This window comes from Scyliorhinus torazame, chromosome 17 (genome assembly GCF_047496885.1).
Source record: "Scyliorhinus torazame isolate Kashiwa2021f chromosome 17, sScyTor2.1, whole genome shotgun sequence".
NCBI lineage: Eukaryota > Metazoa > Chordata > Chondrichthyes > Carcharhiniformes > Scyliorhinidae > Scyliorhinus > Scyliorhinus torazame.
This window is the reverse complement of record NC_092723.1, coordinates 58517218-58532203: the sequence shown is the minus strand read 5'-3', so window position 1 is coordinate 58532203 and position 14986 is coordinate 58517218. Positions and strand designations below refer to the sequence as shown.

Genomic DNA, 14986 nt, shown 5'->3' with positions numbered 1-14986 from the left:
TTTGGGTATGGGGAGTGTTCCCTCATGATGTTAGTGTTCAGGTCTTTCAGGTCGATGCAGATCCGGAGCTCGCCGGAGGGCTTTTTTACGCACACCATGGGGCTGACCCATGGCATTGGCTCCGTGACCCGGGAAAGCACTCCTTGGTCCTGCAGGTCCTGCAGCTGCTGCTTGAGGCGGTCCTTGAGTGGTGCTGGGACTCTACGAGGTGCGTGAATGACCGGGGTGGCGTCTGGTTTGAGCCGTATTCTGTAAGTGTAGGGCAGTGTGCCCATGCCCTCGTAAACCTCCTGGTTGTGGGCGAGGAGCGAGTTGAGCTGCGCCTTAAAGTCCGCATCCGGGAAATCGGACGTGCCTTCTGGAGACAGAGTATGTACCCGCTGAACGAGGTGGAGGATCTTGCACGCCTGTGCACCTAACCGAGAGTCCTTCGAGGATCCAACTATCTCAAAAGACAGTGTGGCTGTGTATGAATTGTGTGGAACCTCGAGCTGGCAGGACCCCATGGCCGGGATAATGTTCCCGTTGTAATCAACCAGCTGACTCTGGGATGGCCGGATCGGTGGTTTAACCTTCAAGGTGTGGAAGGCTGACCATGCAATGAGATTGGCGGAGGCACTAGTGTCTAAGCGGAATGTGATTGGTGATCGGTTGACCGTTAGGGTGGCACACCATTCATCGCCCGGATTAATGCTGTGCACTGGCACGGCTGGTGTGTCCTACTTGGGGACATCCGGTTCCTGTCTATTACCGCAACGCGGAAGGGTTCCCGGTCGTCGGTATCACCGGTCTGCATGTTGTCAGGGTATGACTCGGTGTATGGGGGCTGAATGGCCCGCACGTCCCTGCGAGGCTGGCGGAATTGCGGAAAGTTGGCAGGTTGAGCTGCTCGACAGCAGGCAGCGTAGTGGCCCATCCTGCCACAGCGGAGGCATTGTCGCGTGTTGGCTGGACATTGCCGCTTTAAGTGTGCAGATCCACAGTTGCCGCATGTCGTGGTGTCATGGCGTTCGTTGCGCCACCGCGCATGCGCAGTGCAGTCCTGCGTAGAGCGCGCCTGCGCATCTCGTCCCTCTGCGTCGACGTCCCGTCTTCTGGCGCGTACAAGCGCGGGAGGCCTTGGAAAGCGCGCAGAATGGCCGCCCTCTTCCGGGCCGCGGGTCGGGAGGAACTCGATCGACTGGACCCGCTTGGGCTCGTAGGACCCCTGCCGTGCCGATTCGGCCGCCTGGAATTGGGAGTACCGGCTGTTCGCGTTTAAGCGGAGGACGCAGGTTTTGATGGCGGTGGCTAGGGTGAGGCGCTTTATTTTAAGAAGCTGCTGGCGTAGGGTGTCCGAGGTGACCCCAAAAACTATTTGATCCCGAATCACTGAGTCGGAGGTGGCCTCATAGCCGCAGGACTGCGCGAGGATACGGAGGTGTGTTAGATAAGATTGAAAAGGCTCATCCTTACCCTGCAGGCGCTGCTGGAAGAGGTACCTCTCGAAGCTCTCATTAACTTCCACGCTGAAGTGTTCATCAAATTTTAGAAGGACCGTCTTGTACTTCGTCTTGTCCTCGCCTTCCGCGAATGCCAGGGAGTTGTAGATGTGGATGGAGTGTTGCCCCGCTGTGGAGAGGAGGAGGGCGATCTTCCTGGTGTCCGATGCATTTTCCCTGTCTGTGGCTTCTAGGAAGAGGTGGAAGCGCTGTTTAAACAGCTTCCAGTTGATGCCGAGATTTCCAGCGATTTGGAGCGGCTGCGGCGGGCTGATGGTGTCCATGGCGCAGGATGGCGGATCTCTGAAGAGGTGCAGGTAGGTCTCACAGTCGCTGGCGAGTTTCTAATCCTGGTATCATGTCGTGTTGGGTGTTCCGATACACAAACGAACCAACACAGTTGTAGATGGTACAACTCTGTTTTATTATTTTGTACAATAATAACTATTAACTTCTGGCTGTGGTTCGTACTTTACCAGCTAGCCTGTGGACCCAGCCCTAGCACTATCTTAGTGAGGCACTCAGCACATGGTGTATGTCTGAGTGGCACGCTGTGAGCTCTGTACTGTGAGCTATCTCCTGGTAGAATGAGCGGGAACTGTGGTGTTCCCTGTTTTATAGTGCGTGTGCTCTCACTGGTGATTGGCTGTGATGTTGTGTGTGTGTTGGTTGGTCCATCTACCTGTCCATCAGTGTGTGTGTGTGTGATTGCACCATGATATGTTAATGTGGATATCATGACAACCCTCTCTGGTAAGAAAGAGGAAAATCAGGGGAAGATACGCATTATTGATAATTCTCCAGTCCCTGCTGGAAGTGCTGAATGAATCAGGCCAGTATTGGAGTCTGAAGAATAATATAAAAGTCCACCTTTTTCATTCTATCTGTCTTTCAAAAATCTTACGTACCCTGAAATATTTATTTCCCAACCTTAATCACCTTGTAACCGTGTTTCTTTGATGGAGATTAGGGGCTTCATTCTCCGACCCCCCCGCCGGGTCGGAGAATGGCCGTTGGCCGCCGTGAATCCCGCCCCCGCCCCCGCCGAAGTCTCCGGTACCGGAGATTGGGCGGGGGCGGGAATCGGGCTGCGCCGGTTGGCGGGACCCCCCGCTCAATTCTCCGGCCCGGATGGGCCGAAGTCCCGCCCAGAAATTGCCTGTCCCGCCGGCGTAAATCAAAGCTGGTATTTACCGGCGGGACCAGGTGGCGTGGGCGGGCTCCGGGGTCCTGGGGGGGGGCGCGGGGCGATCTGACTCCGGGGGTGTCCCCACGGTGGCCTGGCCCGCGATCGGGGCCCACCGATCCGCGGGCGGGCCTGTGCCGTGGGGGCACTCTTTCCCTTCCGCCTCCGCCGCGGTCTCCACCATGGCGGAGGCGGAAGAGACTCTCCCCACTGGGCATGCGCGGGAAACTGTCGGCGGCCGCTGACGCTCCCGCGCATGCGCCACATTTCCGCGCTAGCTGGCGGGGCAACAAACGCCATTTCCGCCAGCTGGCGGGGCGGAAATCCCTCCAGCGTCGGCCTAGCCCCTCAATGTTGGGGCTCGGCTCCCAAAGATGCGGAGCATTCCGCACCTTTGGGCCAGCGCGATGCCGGTCTGATTGGCGCCGTTTTTGGTGCCAGTCGGCGGACTTCGTGCCGTTGGGGGAGAATTTCGCCCTAGATCTCAATCATTTACCTCTATTTGTGCCACTATTTTATCTGTCTTTTGCAGATGCTTTGTGCATTCAGATATGGAGCCTTTAATTTCATATTTTTACTTCAATTCCCTGCAGTGACCTTATTTGCTGTTGTACATTTTTTATTCAACTTTCTGTCTCCTCTTGTCCCATTCTTCTTGCCTTTACCCACGTCACCATATAGTTCTGATGCCTTAGTCTTTCCCTTTGGATTTCTAACACTCCCTTCACCCAAATCATCTCCCTTTCCCTTTAACAGTGCAGTCCAAGGCACTGTACAGCCTGCTGCTGCTCCAATTTTTTATGTTCCATTCTAATGGCATTGCTAACAGGGAATCTTACACCACAGAAGGAAGTATTCAGCCCATCACATCTGTGCCAGCTCTTTGGAAGAGCTGTTCAGCTAAGTCCCAAACCCCAATGTTTCCTGATAACTCTGAAAATGATTCCTCCTCACAGACATGTCCAATTGCCCTTTAAAAGTTCATATGGAATCTGATTACAACACCCATTCAGGTAGTGCGTTTTAGATTTAATTCTATGTGAAGAAGTTTCTCCTCATAGGGAGTTGCTAATCGGAGGGGGAAAAAATAATTCTAGAGCCACCAAAGGTTGTCCCCAGGCATTTGCTGCCACAGGATTAAGTTGCCAACTTGAAACTTTAGCTAAAGTTTTGTGGTCAATAGTGGGGGTGAGGATAAGTTTCTTTAGTAAAACAACATTTATAGTTGCTTACACATTTACTATTAATGCTTATTGATCAGAACTCATGTTTTGATCAAAAAAATGATAAGGCTATTGGAATAAAATGCACTTGGAGGTGGAAATGGATGCTGACTTTAATTGCCATCGTTTCCAAGATAGCCATTGACCTCCTTTCCTGTGGCGATCTTCCCTCCACAGCTTCCAACCGTATTCCCCCAGCCTGAACAGTTCACTTCTATCTCCTCCTTAAGATAAGCAAACAGGAATGCCCTGGTGAACCCATCATTTCAGCCTACTCTTGCCCCACATAACTTGGCCAGGATTCTCCATTTGGGAGTCTAAGTGCTCCTGCCAGTGGAGAATTGGGACTGGTCTCTGCTGGTGCTAAGAGCCATTGGAAAGTTTTATTTTGCAAATACGGTTTTCCGTGCCATTCCATAGCAGACTGGGATCTGCACTGCAACTGAGAGGGGCGCGGCCTAATCTCTTGACCCTTCAGCCCCATCACCCCTTGGTAATGCCAGTGCCAACCTGGCACCTTACAGTCTGAGGGTTAGCAAGTTGGTAGGTACCCTCCCAACAATTGACACCAGGGTGCCGAGCAGGGTGTCCTTCATGGGAGATGGGGACCAGGTGGGCTTGTTCTGGGCTGGAGGGGCTCAGGTCGGAGGTCTTCCCTGCACTGCACCTCCTTTGGCTGCTCTCCCCATCTGCAGCCTTTAAAACCCATTAACAGTCACTAAATATGTTAAAGGTAAAGTTTTCCCAGAATAAAGTGAAAATGTCCCCATCTGCACCCCAAAACCCTTTAAACAGTAAGTCAGTATGTAAGAAATAAACATTTCCCATAATCGAGTGAAAGTGATCTCATGTGTACCCCTAAACCCTTTAAACTTGGGATACTGACAGAGCTTTTAAAGGTCTGTGAGATGAAGGTGAAAGTTATGCCTTTAAAGTGGGGGGAAACCTTTGAAGTAGTTTCCACAAAGTCAATTTCCCACTTCGACTTTCCCATGTCCAGTCTCTTCACACCTACATCCATAGCTCTTCTAATATGCCCCAGCACTTTAACAGTTTCCACTTGTCTGGTCATAGCTCTACAGACATCCAATCTCTCTACACTTTAAGGACAACCGGAAGACTCTGAATCTTCCATGAATGGAGGCCCAACCAATCCTCATTCATCACCACTTTCCTCTACCTGGTTGGACTTGTTTGCCACATTGAAAAACTTCTCCTTTATCTTCATTCATTCCTCCAAAGAAACCATTGCTATAGAAACTTTTCAGGGTCCTTACGATGCCTGCCTTTTCATGAAATATGTGGAACATTATTTTTTCCAATTCTTCTTGGGTCCTCATTCTCATCTTTTCCAGTTCTTTGATGACTGTCCCGTACCGGCCTCCCCGAACAGGCGCCGGAATGTGGCGACTAGGGGCTTTTCACAGTAACTTCATTGAAGCCTACTTGTGACAATAAGCGATTATTATTACTATTATTATTATTACCAGAGCTGTTTCCTGCTCTCACCCCAAATTGGAAACGGTGAAAGTTATGTCTTTAATTCGCCCCAAACTGGATAATTTAATCAACTTTAATCAAAGTTATGAATTTCAATTCCCACCTTCCCACCAACCCAGAACGGTTGTTAATGTTTTATTGAGTATTGTGACCTCACTGGAAAGCAGCTCCACCCAAGAGGGAACAATCAAAGAAAGAATTACATCAATTCAATAACTTGCATTCATCAGGAAAATTGCTAAGTTTAGCATCAGCCAATGTAGTTTCCTGCTTGTAAATGATCAGAAGTTTCATTCAGATTGCTCCCAAGGTCATAGTTATCTAAACTTCAAAACTTGCATTCGTGTTCGTTCACTAAATTTATGCATTGCCAGACTTGTACACACAGGAACATGTAAACATTTATCAGGGTCATTAGAATGAAGGTTGAGTTACTGTGAATAGTCTGGAAACTTTTGAGAATCCATTTTTGTTCAATCTTGGCTCTTGTGACTTATGACTGTGAAGTAACCTATTTCATTATATTTCCCCCCACACCCACCCCATACCCACCTCCAGCACATATTCTGTGACTCTGGCATTAGTGCAACTTCCCTTCCTTTCCGTCACAATTGATTGCAGAACCTCGAATGGTTTGGTTCCTACATTCTGAAATTCATTCCCTAAACCTCTCTGTCCTTCCACTTTCTCTCTGTCCCAATAAAATCCCTCTTAAAGCCCATCTTTTCAAAGAACAAAGTAAAGTACAGCACAGTAACAGGCCCTTTGGCCCTCCAAGCCTGCGCTGACCATACTGCTCGTATAAACTAAAATCTTCTCCACTTCCAGGGTCCGTATCCCTCTATTCCCATCCTCTTCATGTATTTGTCAAGATGCTCCCTAAACGTCACTATCGTCCCTGCTTCCCCACCTCTTCCGGCAGTGAGTTCCAGGCACCCACTACCCTCTGTGTAAAAAAAACTTACCTCGTACATCTCCTCTAAACCTTGCCCCTCGCACCTTAAACCTATGGCCCCTAGTAATTGACCCCTCTACCCTGGGAAAAAGTCTCTGACTATCCACCCTGTCTATGCCCCTCATAATTTTGTAGACTTCTATCAGGTCACCCCTCAACCTCCTTCATTCCAGGGAGAACAAACCAAGTTTATTCAACCCCCCCTCATAGCTAATGCCCTCCATACCAGGCAACATCCTGGTAAATCTCTTTTGCACCCTCTCTCAAGCTTCCACATCCTTCTGGTAGTGTGGCGACCAGAATTGAACACTATACTCCAAGTGTGGCCTAACTAACGTTCTATACAGCTGCAACATGACTTGACAATTTTTATACTCTATGTCCCGGCCAATGTAGGCAAGCATGCCGCATGCCTTCTTGACTACCTTCTCCACCTGTGTTGCCCTTTTCAGTGACCTATGGATCTGTATACCAAGATCTCTCTGACTGTCAATACTCTTGAGGGTTCTACCATTCTCTGTATATTCCCTACCTGTATTTGACCTTCCAAAATGCATTACCTCACATTTGTCCGGATTAAACTCCATCTGCCAACTTGCCGCCCAAGTCTCCAAATGATCTAAATCCTGCCGTATCCTCTGACAGACCTCATCGCTATCCGCAATTCCACCAACCCTTGTGTCGTCCGCAAACTTAACAATCAGACCAGTTATATTTTCCTCCAAATTATTTATATATACTACGAACAGCAAATGTCCCAGCACTGATCCCTGCGGAACACCACTAGTCACAGCCCTCCAATCAGAAAAGCACCCTTCCATTGCTACTCCCTGCCTTCTATGACCTAGCCAGTTCTGTATCCATCTTGCCAGCTCACCTCTGATCCCATGTGACTTCACCTTTTGTACCAGTCTGCCATGAGGGACCTTGTCAAAGGCCTTTCTGAAGTCCATATAGACAACATCCACTGCCCTACCTGCATCAATCATCTTTGTGACCTCCTCGAAAAACTCTATCAAGTTAGTGAGACACAACCTCCCCTTCACAAAACCGTGCTGCTTCTCGCTAATACGACCACTTGCTTCCAAATGGGAGTAGATCCTGTCTCGAAGAATTCTCTCCAGTAATTTCTCTACCACTGACGTAAGGCTCACCGGCCTGTAGTTCCCTGGAATATCCTTGCTACCCTTCTTAAACAAAGGAACAACATTGTCTATTCTCCAGTCCTTTGGGACATCACCTGAAGACAGTGAGGATCCAAAGATTTCTGTCAAGGCCTCAGCAATTTCCTCTCTTTTCAGCCAAGCTTTTGGTTACTGTTCATAACTTTTCCATCCTCACTCAGCAAATATCTGTTTGAGGCTTGGGATAGTAAAGATGCTATATAAATGAAAATTTACTCTGCAGAGAAATCGTTTCCATGCAATGATTTAGTGAAATCAGCATTATTTATTCAAATAATGCAGTTTTATTAAGATAGATGTAGGTTTCCATGGCTTGCTGTTGGGTAAGTACGTGTAAGAAACTCCTTAACCATTAGCCCTGGTATGACATGGAATCCAGACCATCCACCCTGTCTTCCCAGTCATAAATAAATGTTGCTGTTGGTTGGCATTACATTTTTGGAAACTTTATTTTGGAGTTGGCAAGCAGTAAGAAGTGTGGAACGGCATGAGTGTTCAAAGCAAGGTTAGAATCAGTGAGATATGGCAGGTCAGAGCTGGGAACAGGGACCAGGTTTGGAAATGGTAAGAAGTGCAGGAGAAAGCACTAAGGTGGGACGGCAGGAATTTAGAGGAAGCAGGAAGGGGCAAAGTACAAGCGACAGGAGGGAAATGGCAAGACTTGGAGAGGTGATGGTTTAGTGGTATTGTCACTGGACTAATAATCCAGAGGCCCAGGGCAATGCTATGGGGACCCGGGTTCGAATTCCACCATGACAAATGGTGAAATTTGAATTTAATAAAAATCTGGAATTAAAAGTATAATGATGACCATGAAACCATTGTCGATTGTTGTCAACGCCCATCTTGTTCACTAATGTCCTTCAGGGAAGAGGATCTGCCATCCTTACTTGGTGTAGCCTACATGTCACTCTAGACCCACAGCAATGTGATTGACTTTTAAATGTTCTCTGCAATGACCTAGCAAGCCACTCAGTTCAAGGGTAATTAGGGATGGGTAAAAAATGTTGGCCCAGCCAGCGGCGCCCAACTTACACAAAAAAACCTTTAGCAAATAGAATAGGGCGGAGGTGATCCTACCTCTACCTCTTACCCAGCTTTGAAAAAGCTAAAGGCCTTGCATGCCAAGCTGGGATGGCTTACTAAACGTACATCAAGAGTTCAAGACAACTTGAAGCTAGATCCTGCTAATGGCAGGAACATGAATTTTCTTTAGCATGGGTTTCAGTTCTGATTGCAGCAGCAGTAGGATTGGCCCAGTGGGGTTTTGGACCACATAGAGAGGTAGCAGCAGCAAGGTGACCAGGAGGCTGGTATAGAGTACGTTTTTCAGTTGGTCATGGGTAAGTGACTGGAGATAGGAGCTGGAAGAGCTCACCCAAAGTGAAGTATGCAAGTTACGATAGTGTAAGATGGGAAAGTTACTTGAAATAATTAAGATAATTCCAGGGAGTACATGCATACCATTGATATACATATATATGCAGAAATTTAAAAATTAATCATTGTTTGCTCTCTGGAATTTCAAAAATACAAATGCTTATAAATAACTCAACAACTTGGTAAGACGAGGAATAAAATATTGTCCAAGCTTGCATTTTATTTATCAGAAATTTGCATGTATTTATCAATGAGTCACATATTCTTAATTTGAAATCTTATTTCTGTCTTGTTGCATAGTTTAAAACTAAACTAAAATTTGGCTTCCAGGGTTTCTTCCGAAGAACAATTCGCATGAAGCTGAAGTATGAGAAATGTGATCGTAACTGTAAGATCCAGAAAAAGAACAGGAATAAGTGTCAGTATTGTCGCTTCCAGAAGTGCCTGGCATTAGGAATGTCACATAACGGTCAGTAAATGTTGCCAAAATGAGCAAATTAAATTTTAAGACATGATAATTGACAGGTTTATTGCTTTCCAAGTATGGAATTGAGTAATTTCATAAGCAGTTTGTATTAATACATCTTATTTTGTTTGTTTTATGCTATACAAGCATCTGACATGGCAGAAATAATCTAAAAATCAGAGTTGGTTGGTAACTTGCCACAACTTCATTCACCTCAACTGTTCAGCTCGTTGTTGATTCCCTTTTGAATTATTCCCTTTTGAATTATTCCTGTCTTTAAAAATAATTGTGCACATTGCACTGTTGAGTTATTTGTGCTTGGCTGATGTGGCAAATTTGCAATAAGAATTGGTTTCACTGTACCCAGACTGTGGAGGGAGGATAATCATCCAATATTTCTGATCCTGATTACTGAATCGGAAGAGGAAAGGAAAGAAAAAAAAAAAAATCAACTAGTCCCGCCTAGTTTTTTAAAAATCCCATGAATATGTTGGGAGACACAACCTCAGAGTTAATTGTAAACTCTCGAACATTGCCCTCATCTTTTGAGTAACATTTAGACCTGTTTAGGTGGCTGTAACAGATCCTGCAGCTGCAGCGCTTTTATGAAAAAGAGGAGGGAGGTACCCAGGTGTGCTGGCCAACATTCACTCTCAATCAGTGCCACCACAAACATTATAACTATTCATTCACCTCATTGCTGTCTTTGAGCACTTCCTGCATGTAAATTGGCTACCTGTTTTCCGACAAAAAACGGACGTGAAAGTTACTGTGTGAATCTCTTGTCAGTCCTTGTTTGTTTTATAGTGTCCTCAACACCCGTCAGTCTGTGTTCTATCTTTGTAATATATTCACAGCTATTGTTTCTATAGTTCATTATTATCCTTTGCTATTTCTGGAATTGACGGGACAACAATCGGGAAGAACAGTATGATCGCTGGTCCTTGCATGTTAGAAAGTTAAAGGGTTACTGTGTTACAATTGTTACCACAGAGGAGAACTGCCTGTTTTCAATTTGTGCTAACGACCTTGGGTTAAAATTCTATGGTAGTGCAGTCTGCCACGATTGACACTTGCTAAAAAAAGACTCGCTATTCACTAACTGGTCTAATAATTTAAATTTAAGTCAATGTTAAAATACTTAAACAAACTGAATTCTTTGCCAAGTCTAATTTTATTTTTCTCTGGTAACAGCCATCCGATTTGGCCGAATGCCTGAAGCAGAAAAGAAAAAGCTAGTTGCGGGACTTCTAGCTAGTGAAACAACAGTTCAAAACCCACTAATAGCTGATCTGAAATCACTGGCGAAACATGTTTACGATGCATATCTGAAGAACTTCAATATGACTAAGAAGAAAGCACGAGATATCCTAAGTGGAAAGGCGACCAAGGACCCTGTAAGTAAAGAGAGAAGATCCTTATTGATCCTAGGTTGAATTTTGTGGTCAATGTAGGTGCTCCCATAACACTCAACATTGGCTGCACTTATAAGAAACAAGAACAGAACATTGCAGCAATATGGTGCACTTCACATTCTCTTGTCAGCCCTCAATGCTTCACAGACAATGAAGAACAGCAACAACAGATTTCATTTATGCAGTGCCTTTAACATAGCAAAATATTCCCTAAGTGCTAATCAGACAAAAACAAATGCTGCCCCAAAGGAGGCTGCTTTGGAAGGGGTGGCCAAAAGCTTGGCTAAATAGGTGGCTTTTAAAGTGGGTCTTAAAGGAAAAGATGGAAGCAATGTGGCAGAAAAGTTATGGGAAGAGAAAATTCGGACCCGAGGGTCTAGATGACCGCCTAGCAATAGATTCAGGCCAAAGTCCAAGGGGTGAAATGAAATGAAAATGAAAATCGCTTATTGTCACAAGTAGGCTTCAATGAAGTTACTGTGAAAAGCCCCTAGTCGCCACATTCCGGCACCTGTGCGGGGAGGCTGTTACGGGAATTGAACCGTGCTGCTGGCCTGCCTTGGTCTGCTTTCAAAGCCAGCGATTTAGCCCTGTGCTAAACAGGGTGGTGGGGAGTTGTGGGATTGTAGGGCTGAAGAAGGGTACCATGAGGAATTTAACCATGATGAGAGTTTTGAGTGGAGTTTGCAAGCCAGCTCAGATTGCCAAATGCAGAGATGATGGGCGGGATTCTCCATTTCTGAGGCTAAGTGGCAGAATTCCTGGACTTTCACGTCAGCAAAACTGCTGCCGAACCTGGATCGATTCAGCGAATGTGGAGGGGCTAGCACTGGAGCCACGTGGAACACAATCGATTCCATGAAAAATGGTGCGGGATTTGCTGGGTCCATAGTTGACTCGGGAGGCTGACAAGCTGCAGCCCCACGTACACATTACAATCCCCACACACACTCATCCCAGCCGTGAAGATGGCACTGGTTATGCTGGAGCGCGGCCATACAGCTGCTGGGTCAGCTGTAGCCAGAGGGCACCCAAGGGGGTGGTCTGGGGGGGGACACCTAAACGATCCGTGGCCCGAAGTTCACAGTGGGCTGTTAGCGGTATGCGCAGCTGCATGGCTGCCTTGCCAGCTGCGACAATGGTGCCCGTCCACCCCGACCCATGGCCCACCTCCTGGCCACCCCTCACTCCTCCCCCTGGTCCAGGCAGATAGTGGATACTTTCCATATCCGCTCTCTCTCCCTCAGCAGTCACGACGCCGGTTTCACGATTTGTAAAACCACAAGTGAACCACACTGTCGGAAACTCGGCCCATCGGAGGCGGGGGATCGCAGAGGCCCCGGAGAATACTGGGTCGGGCCCGCTAATGACATGCAAATGGTGTGTACTTGTATGTGCGTTCCAGACCGCATTTACGCCGCAGTCGATGTGATGGAGAATTGTGATTTGCTGTCAAATCGGCACCTGCCGCAACGGAGCCTATTCTCCGTCCAGTCACGTTTTGCGATTTCGGCGTCAGCCAATGGAAATTCCTGCCCAATGAATAAGTGGATCAGTATATGATGGGATATGAGCAAGCAGAGTTTTGGGTTAACTGAATTTTTTGTAGGTTGAGAATCAGAGACTGGAAAGAGAGGGGTGAAAGAGGCAAACACAGCAGGTACAGATAGTTTGAATTCTAATGACAACAAAGTCCAAGAGTTGCAGGTGTTTGAGGTAACAGAATACTGTTGGTAATAGAGACAAGAAGTTAGTACTTTGAAGTGTAGAGCCTGCTAAAATGATTTAAATTTATCCTTGAGACAATGGAGGTGTTTTTTCATAAGTCTCCTGATCTTTACTGAGAAAAATGATCTCTTCTGGTAATTAATTGTACAAACTGTTGTGTTTCAAAGTTACATCATACACAAACACCCTGAGGCACAGCACCTGCGTGGTTTGATTCCCTAGTCCACTTACTGCATGTAATTCATAAGCAATGTTTTTGAAAACTCACCACTATTCTTCGAAGTCCCCCTATACCAAAAAGGGCCGACATTCGAAATGGTGATCAGGGATTCTCACTCCTGACTCCGATGCAGGCTTCAGTGGGTGCTATTCAGGTCAAACTATGTTTTCAAGTTATCCCCCGGTATAAGCCATGCCTTCACCGAAGATTTCATCTACTTACCACTTAGTAGCATCGATCCTGGGTCCCGCATTGCTAAGTAAGTAAAGTAGACTTTGGAATAACCACTATTTCAGGTTAAATTAAGTTATTTTATTATATTTTTTCTTTTAAAAGCTGCAATTACTGTCTTTACAGAAAAGTAAAAAGATCTTGCTTCTGGATCCTTCTGGTTTGTTGAGGGGACCTTCAGGCCCAACTTGACAATCAATCTTCTTTTTAAAATCTGGTCTCGGGTCTCTGATTACATTGTTTCCTTTGTGATGTTCAAAATGCTTTGGCTTCAAGAGGTGTTACTTTTAATTCCTGTGATTTCTATAGTTTTATTTTCCAATTGTGGCCTCAGCTCATAATTTTGACTTTGATTTTGGCTTTGAATTATGTTTCTCGTAGACTGATAGTCTCCAGTTTTCTTTAATTTACCTGGTATTAGCAAAATTTCACACCTAGAATTCAACTGAACCTCATCCTTTTTTCCAGCTTCTAACTAAGATAGTTACTTTCAATGAAGGTGTGAGCTATTGTTTTTGGCTTCATTCAAAATCCTGCTTGACCAAGGATATCTCCATTTTACAATCCTGCTCTTTGCAGCTGCTGTTAACCCTTTGTGGGATCTTTCCCTGTATCCTCTCATGTTTGTCTCAGACCAGTTATTGCCAGACTTTCATGTTTCAAATGACACATCTTTCCATATTTTCAATAACAGCAATAAAAACAGAGGCTATTCGGTCCACTGAACCTGCTCCATCATACAATAAGATCATGGCTGGTCTGATTCTGGCTTTATCTCCACTTTCCTGCCTGTTCCCAGAACTCTTAACTCACTCTGCCTAACTCGACCGTGAATATATTCAATGACGCAGCCTCCACTGCTCCCTGTCCCTTGCTCCCTGTCCCTGTCCAAAGACGAACAACCCTCTGAAAGAAGGAATTCCTCCTCACCTCTTGACATTTTCATACAGCATGAGATATCCCAAGTGGAAAGGCTACCAAGGACCCTTAGTTTTAGATTCTCTCACGAGAGCAAATTTCCTTCCAGTCAAGCCCACTCAAAACCTTATATGTTTCAATAAGATTTCTGTTCTTAATTCAAAGATGTGTAGATTAGGTGGATTCGCCACTCTTTAAAGTACCCAATTCATTTTTTTTCCAATTAAGGGGCAATTTAGCATGGCCAATCCACCTACCTCGCACATCTTTTGTGTTGTGGGGGCAAAACCCACGCAAACACGGGGAGAATGTTCAAACTCCACACGAACAGTGACCGAGAGCCAGGATCGAACCTGGGACCTCAGTGCCATGAGGCTGCAGTGCTAACCACTGCGCCATCGTGCAGCCCTTGTCTTTCTCCTTTCTTAATGATGGTGTTACATTTGCAATTTTCCAATCTACTCGTGTTTTTCCTGAATCTGGGGAATTTTAGAAGATTACAACCAGTGCATCCATTATCTCTGCAGCCACCTACAAGACCCTAGGATGCAGATCAATTTGTCAGCCTTTAGTCCGATTAGTTTTCCTATTTTTCTCTAGCAACCATGATTGTTTTAAGCTCCTCCCTTTTTGCCTCATGATTCCTTGGGATGCTTTCTGTGTCTCCTGCAAAGTTGGATATAAAATACTTGTTCAAAGTCTGCCATTTCCTCCTTTTCCATCATTAATTCTCTAGGTCACTCTCAGGAACCAATGCTCACTTTAGCTACTTTCTTCAAAGAACAAAGAAATGTACAGCACAGGAACAGGCCCTTCGGCCCTCCAAGCCCGTGCCGACCATGCTGCCCGACGAAACTACAATCTTCTACACTTCCTGGGACCGTATCCCTCTATTCCCATCTTATTCATGTATTTGTCAAGATGCCCCTTAAATGTCACTATCGTCCCTGCTTCCACCACCTCCTCCGGTAGCGAGTTCCAGGCACCCACTACCCTGTGTAAAAAAACTTGCCTCGTACATCTACTCTAAACCTTGCCCCTCTCACCTTAAACCTATGCCCCCTAGTAATTGACCCCTCTACCCCGGGGAAAAGCCTCT

General features: G+C 46.1%; 1 protein-coding gene across 1 annotated transcript in view; it reads left to right on the top strand.

Annotated features, from left to right (window-relative positions):
• LOC140393890 (peroxisome proliferator-activated receptor delta-like) overlaps window positions 1-14986 on the top strand; it is a 127938-nt gene that overhangs the window by 77690 nt on the left and 35262 nt on the right. Inside the window, exons 4-5 of the mRNA XM_072480487.1 lie at window positions 9240-9378; window positions 10570-10772. Coding sequence (XP_072336588.1) covers window positions 9240-9378; window positions 10570-10772 — 342 coding nt within the window. The remainder of the gene's footprint in view (window positions 1-9239; window positions 9379-10569; window positions 10773-14986) is intronic.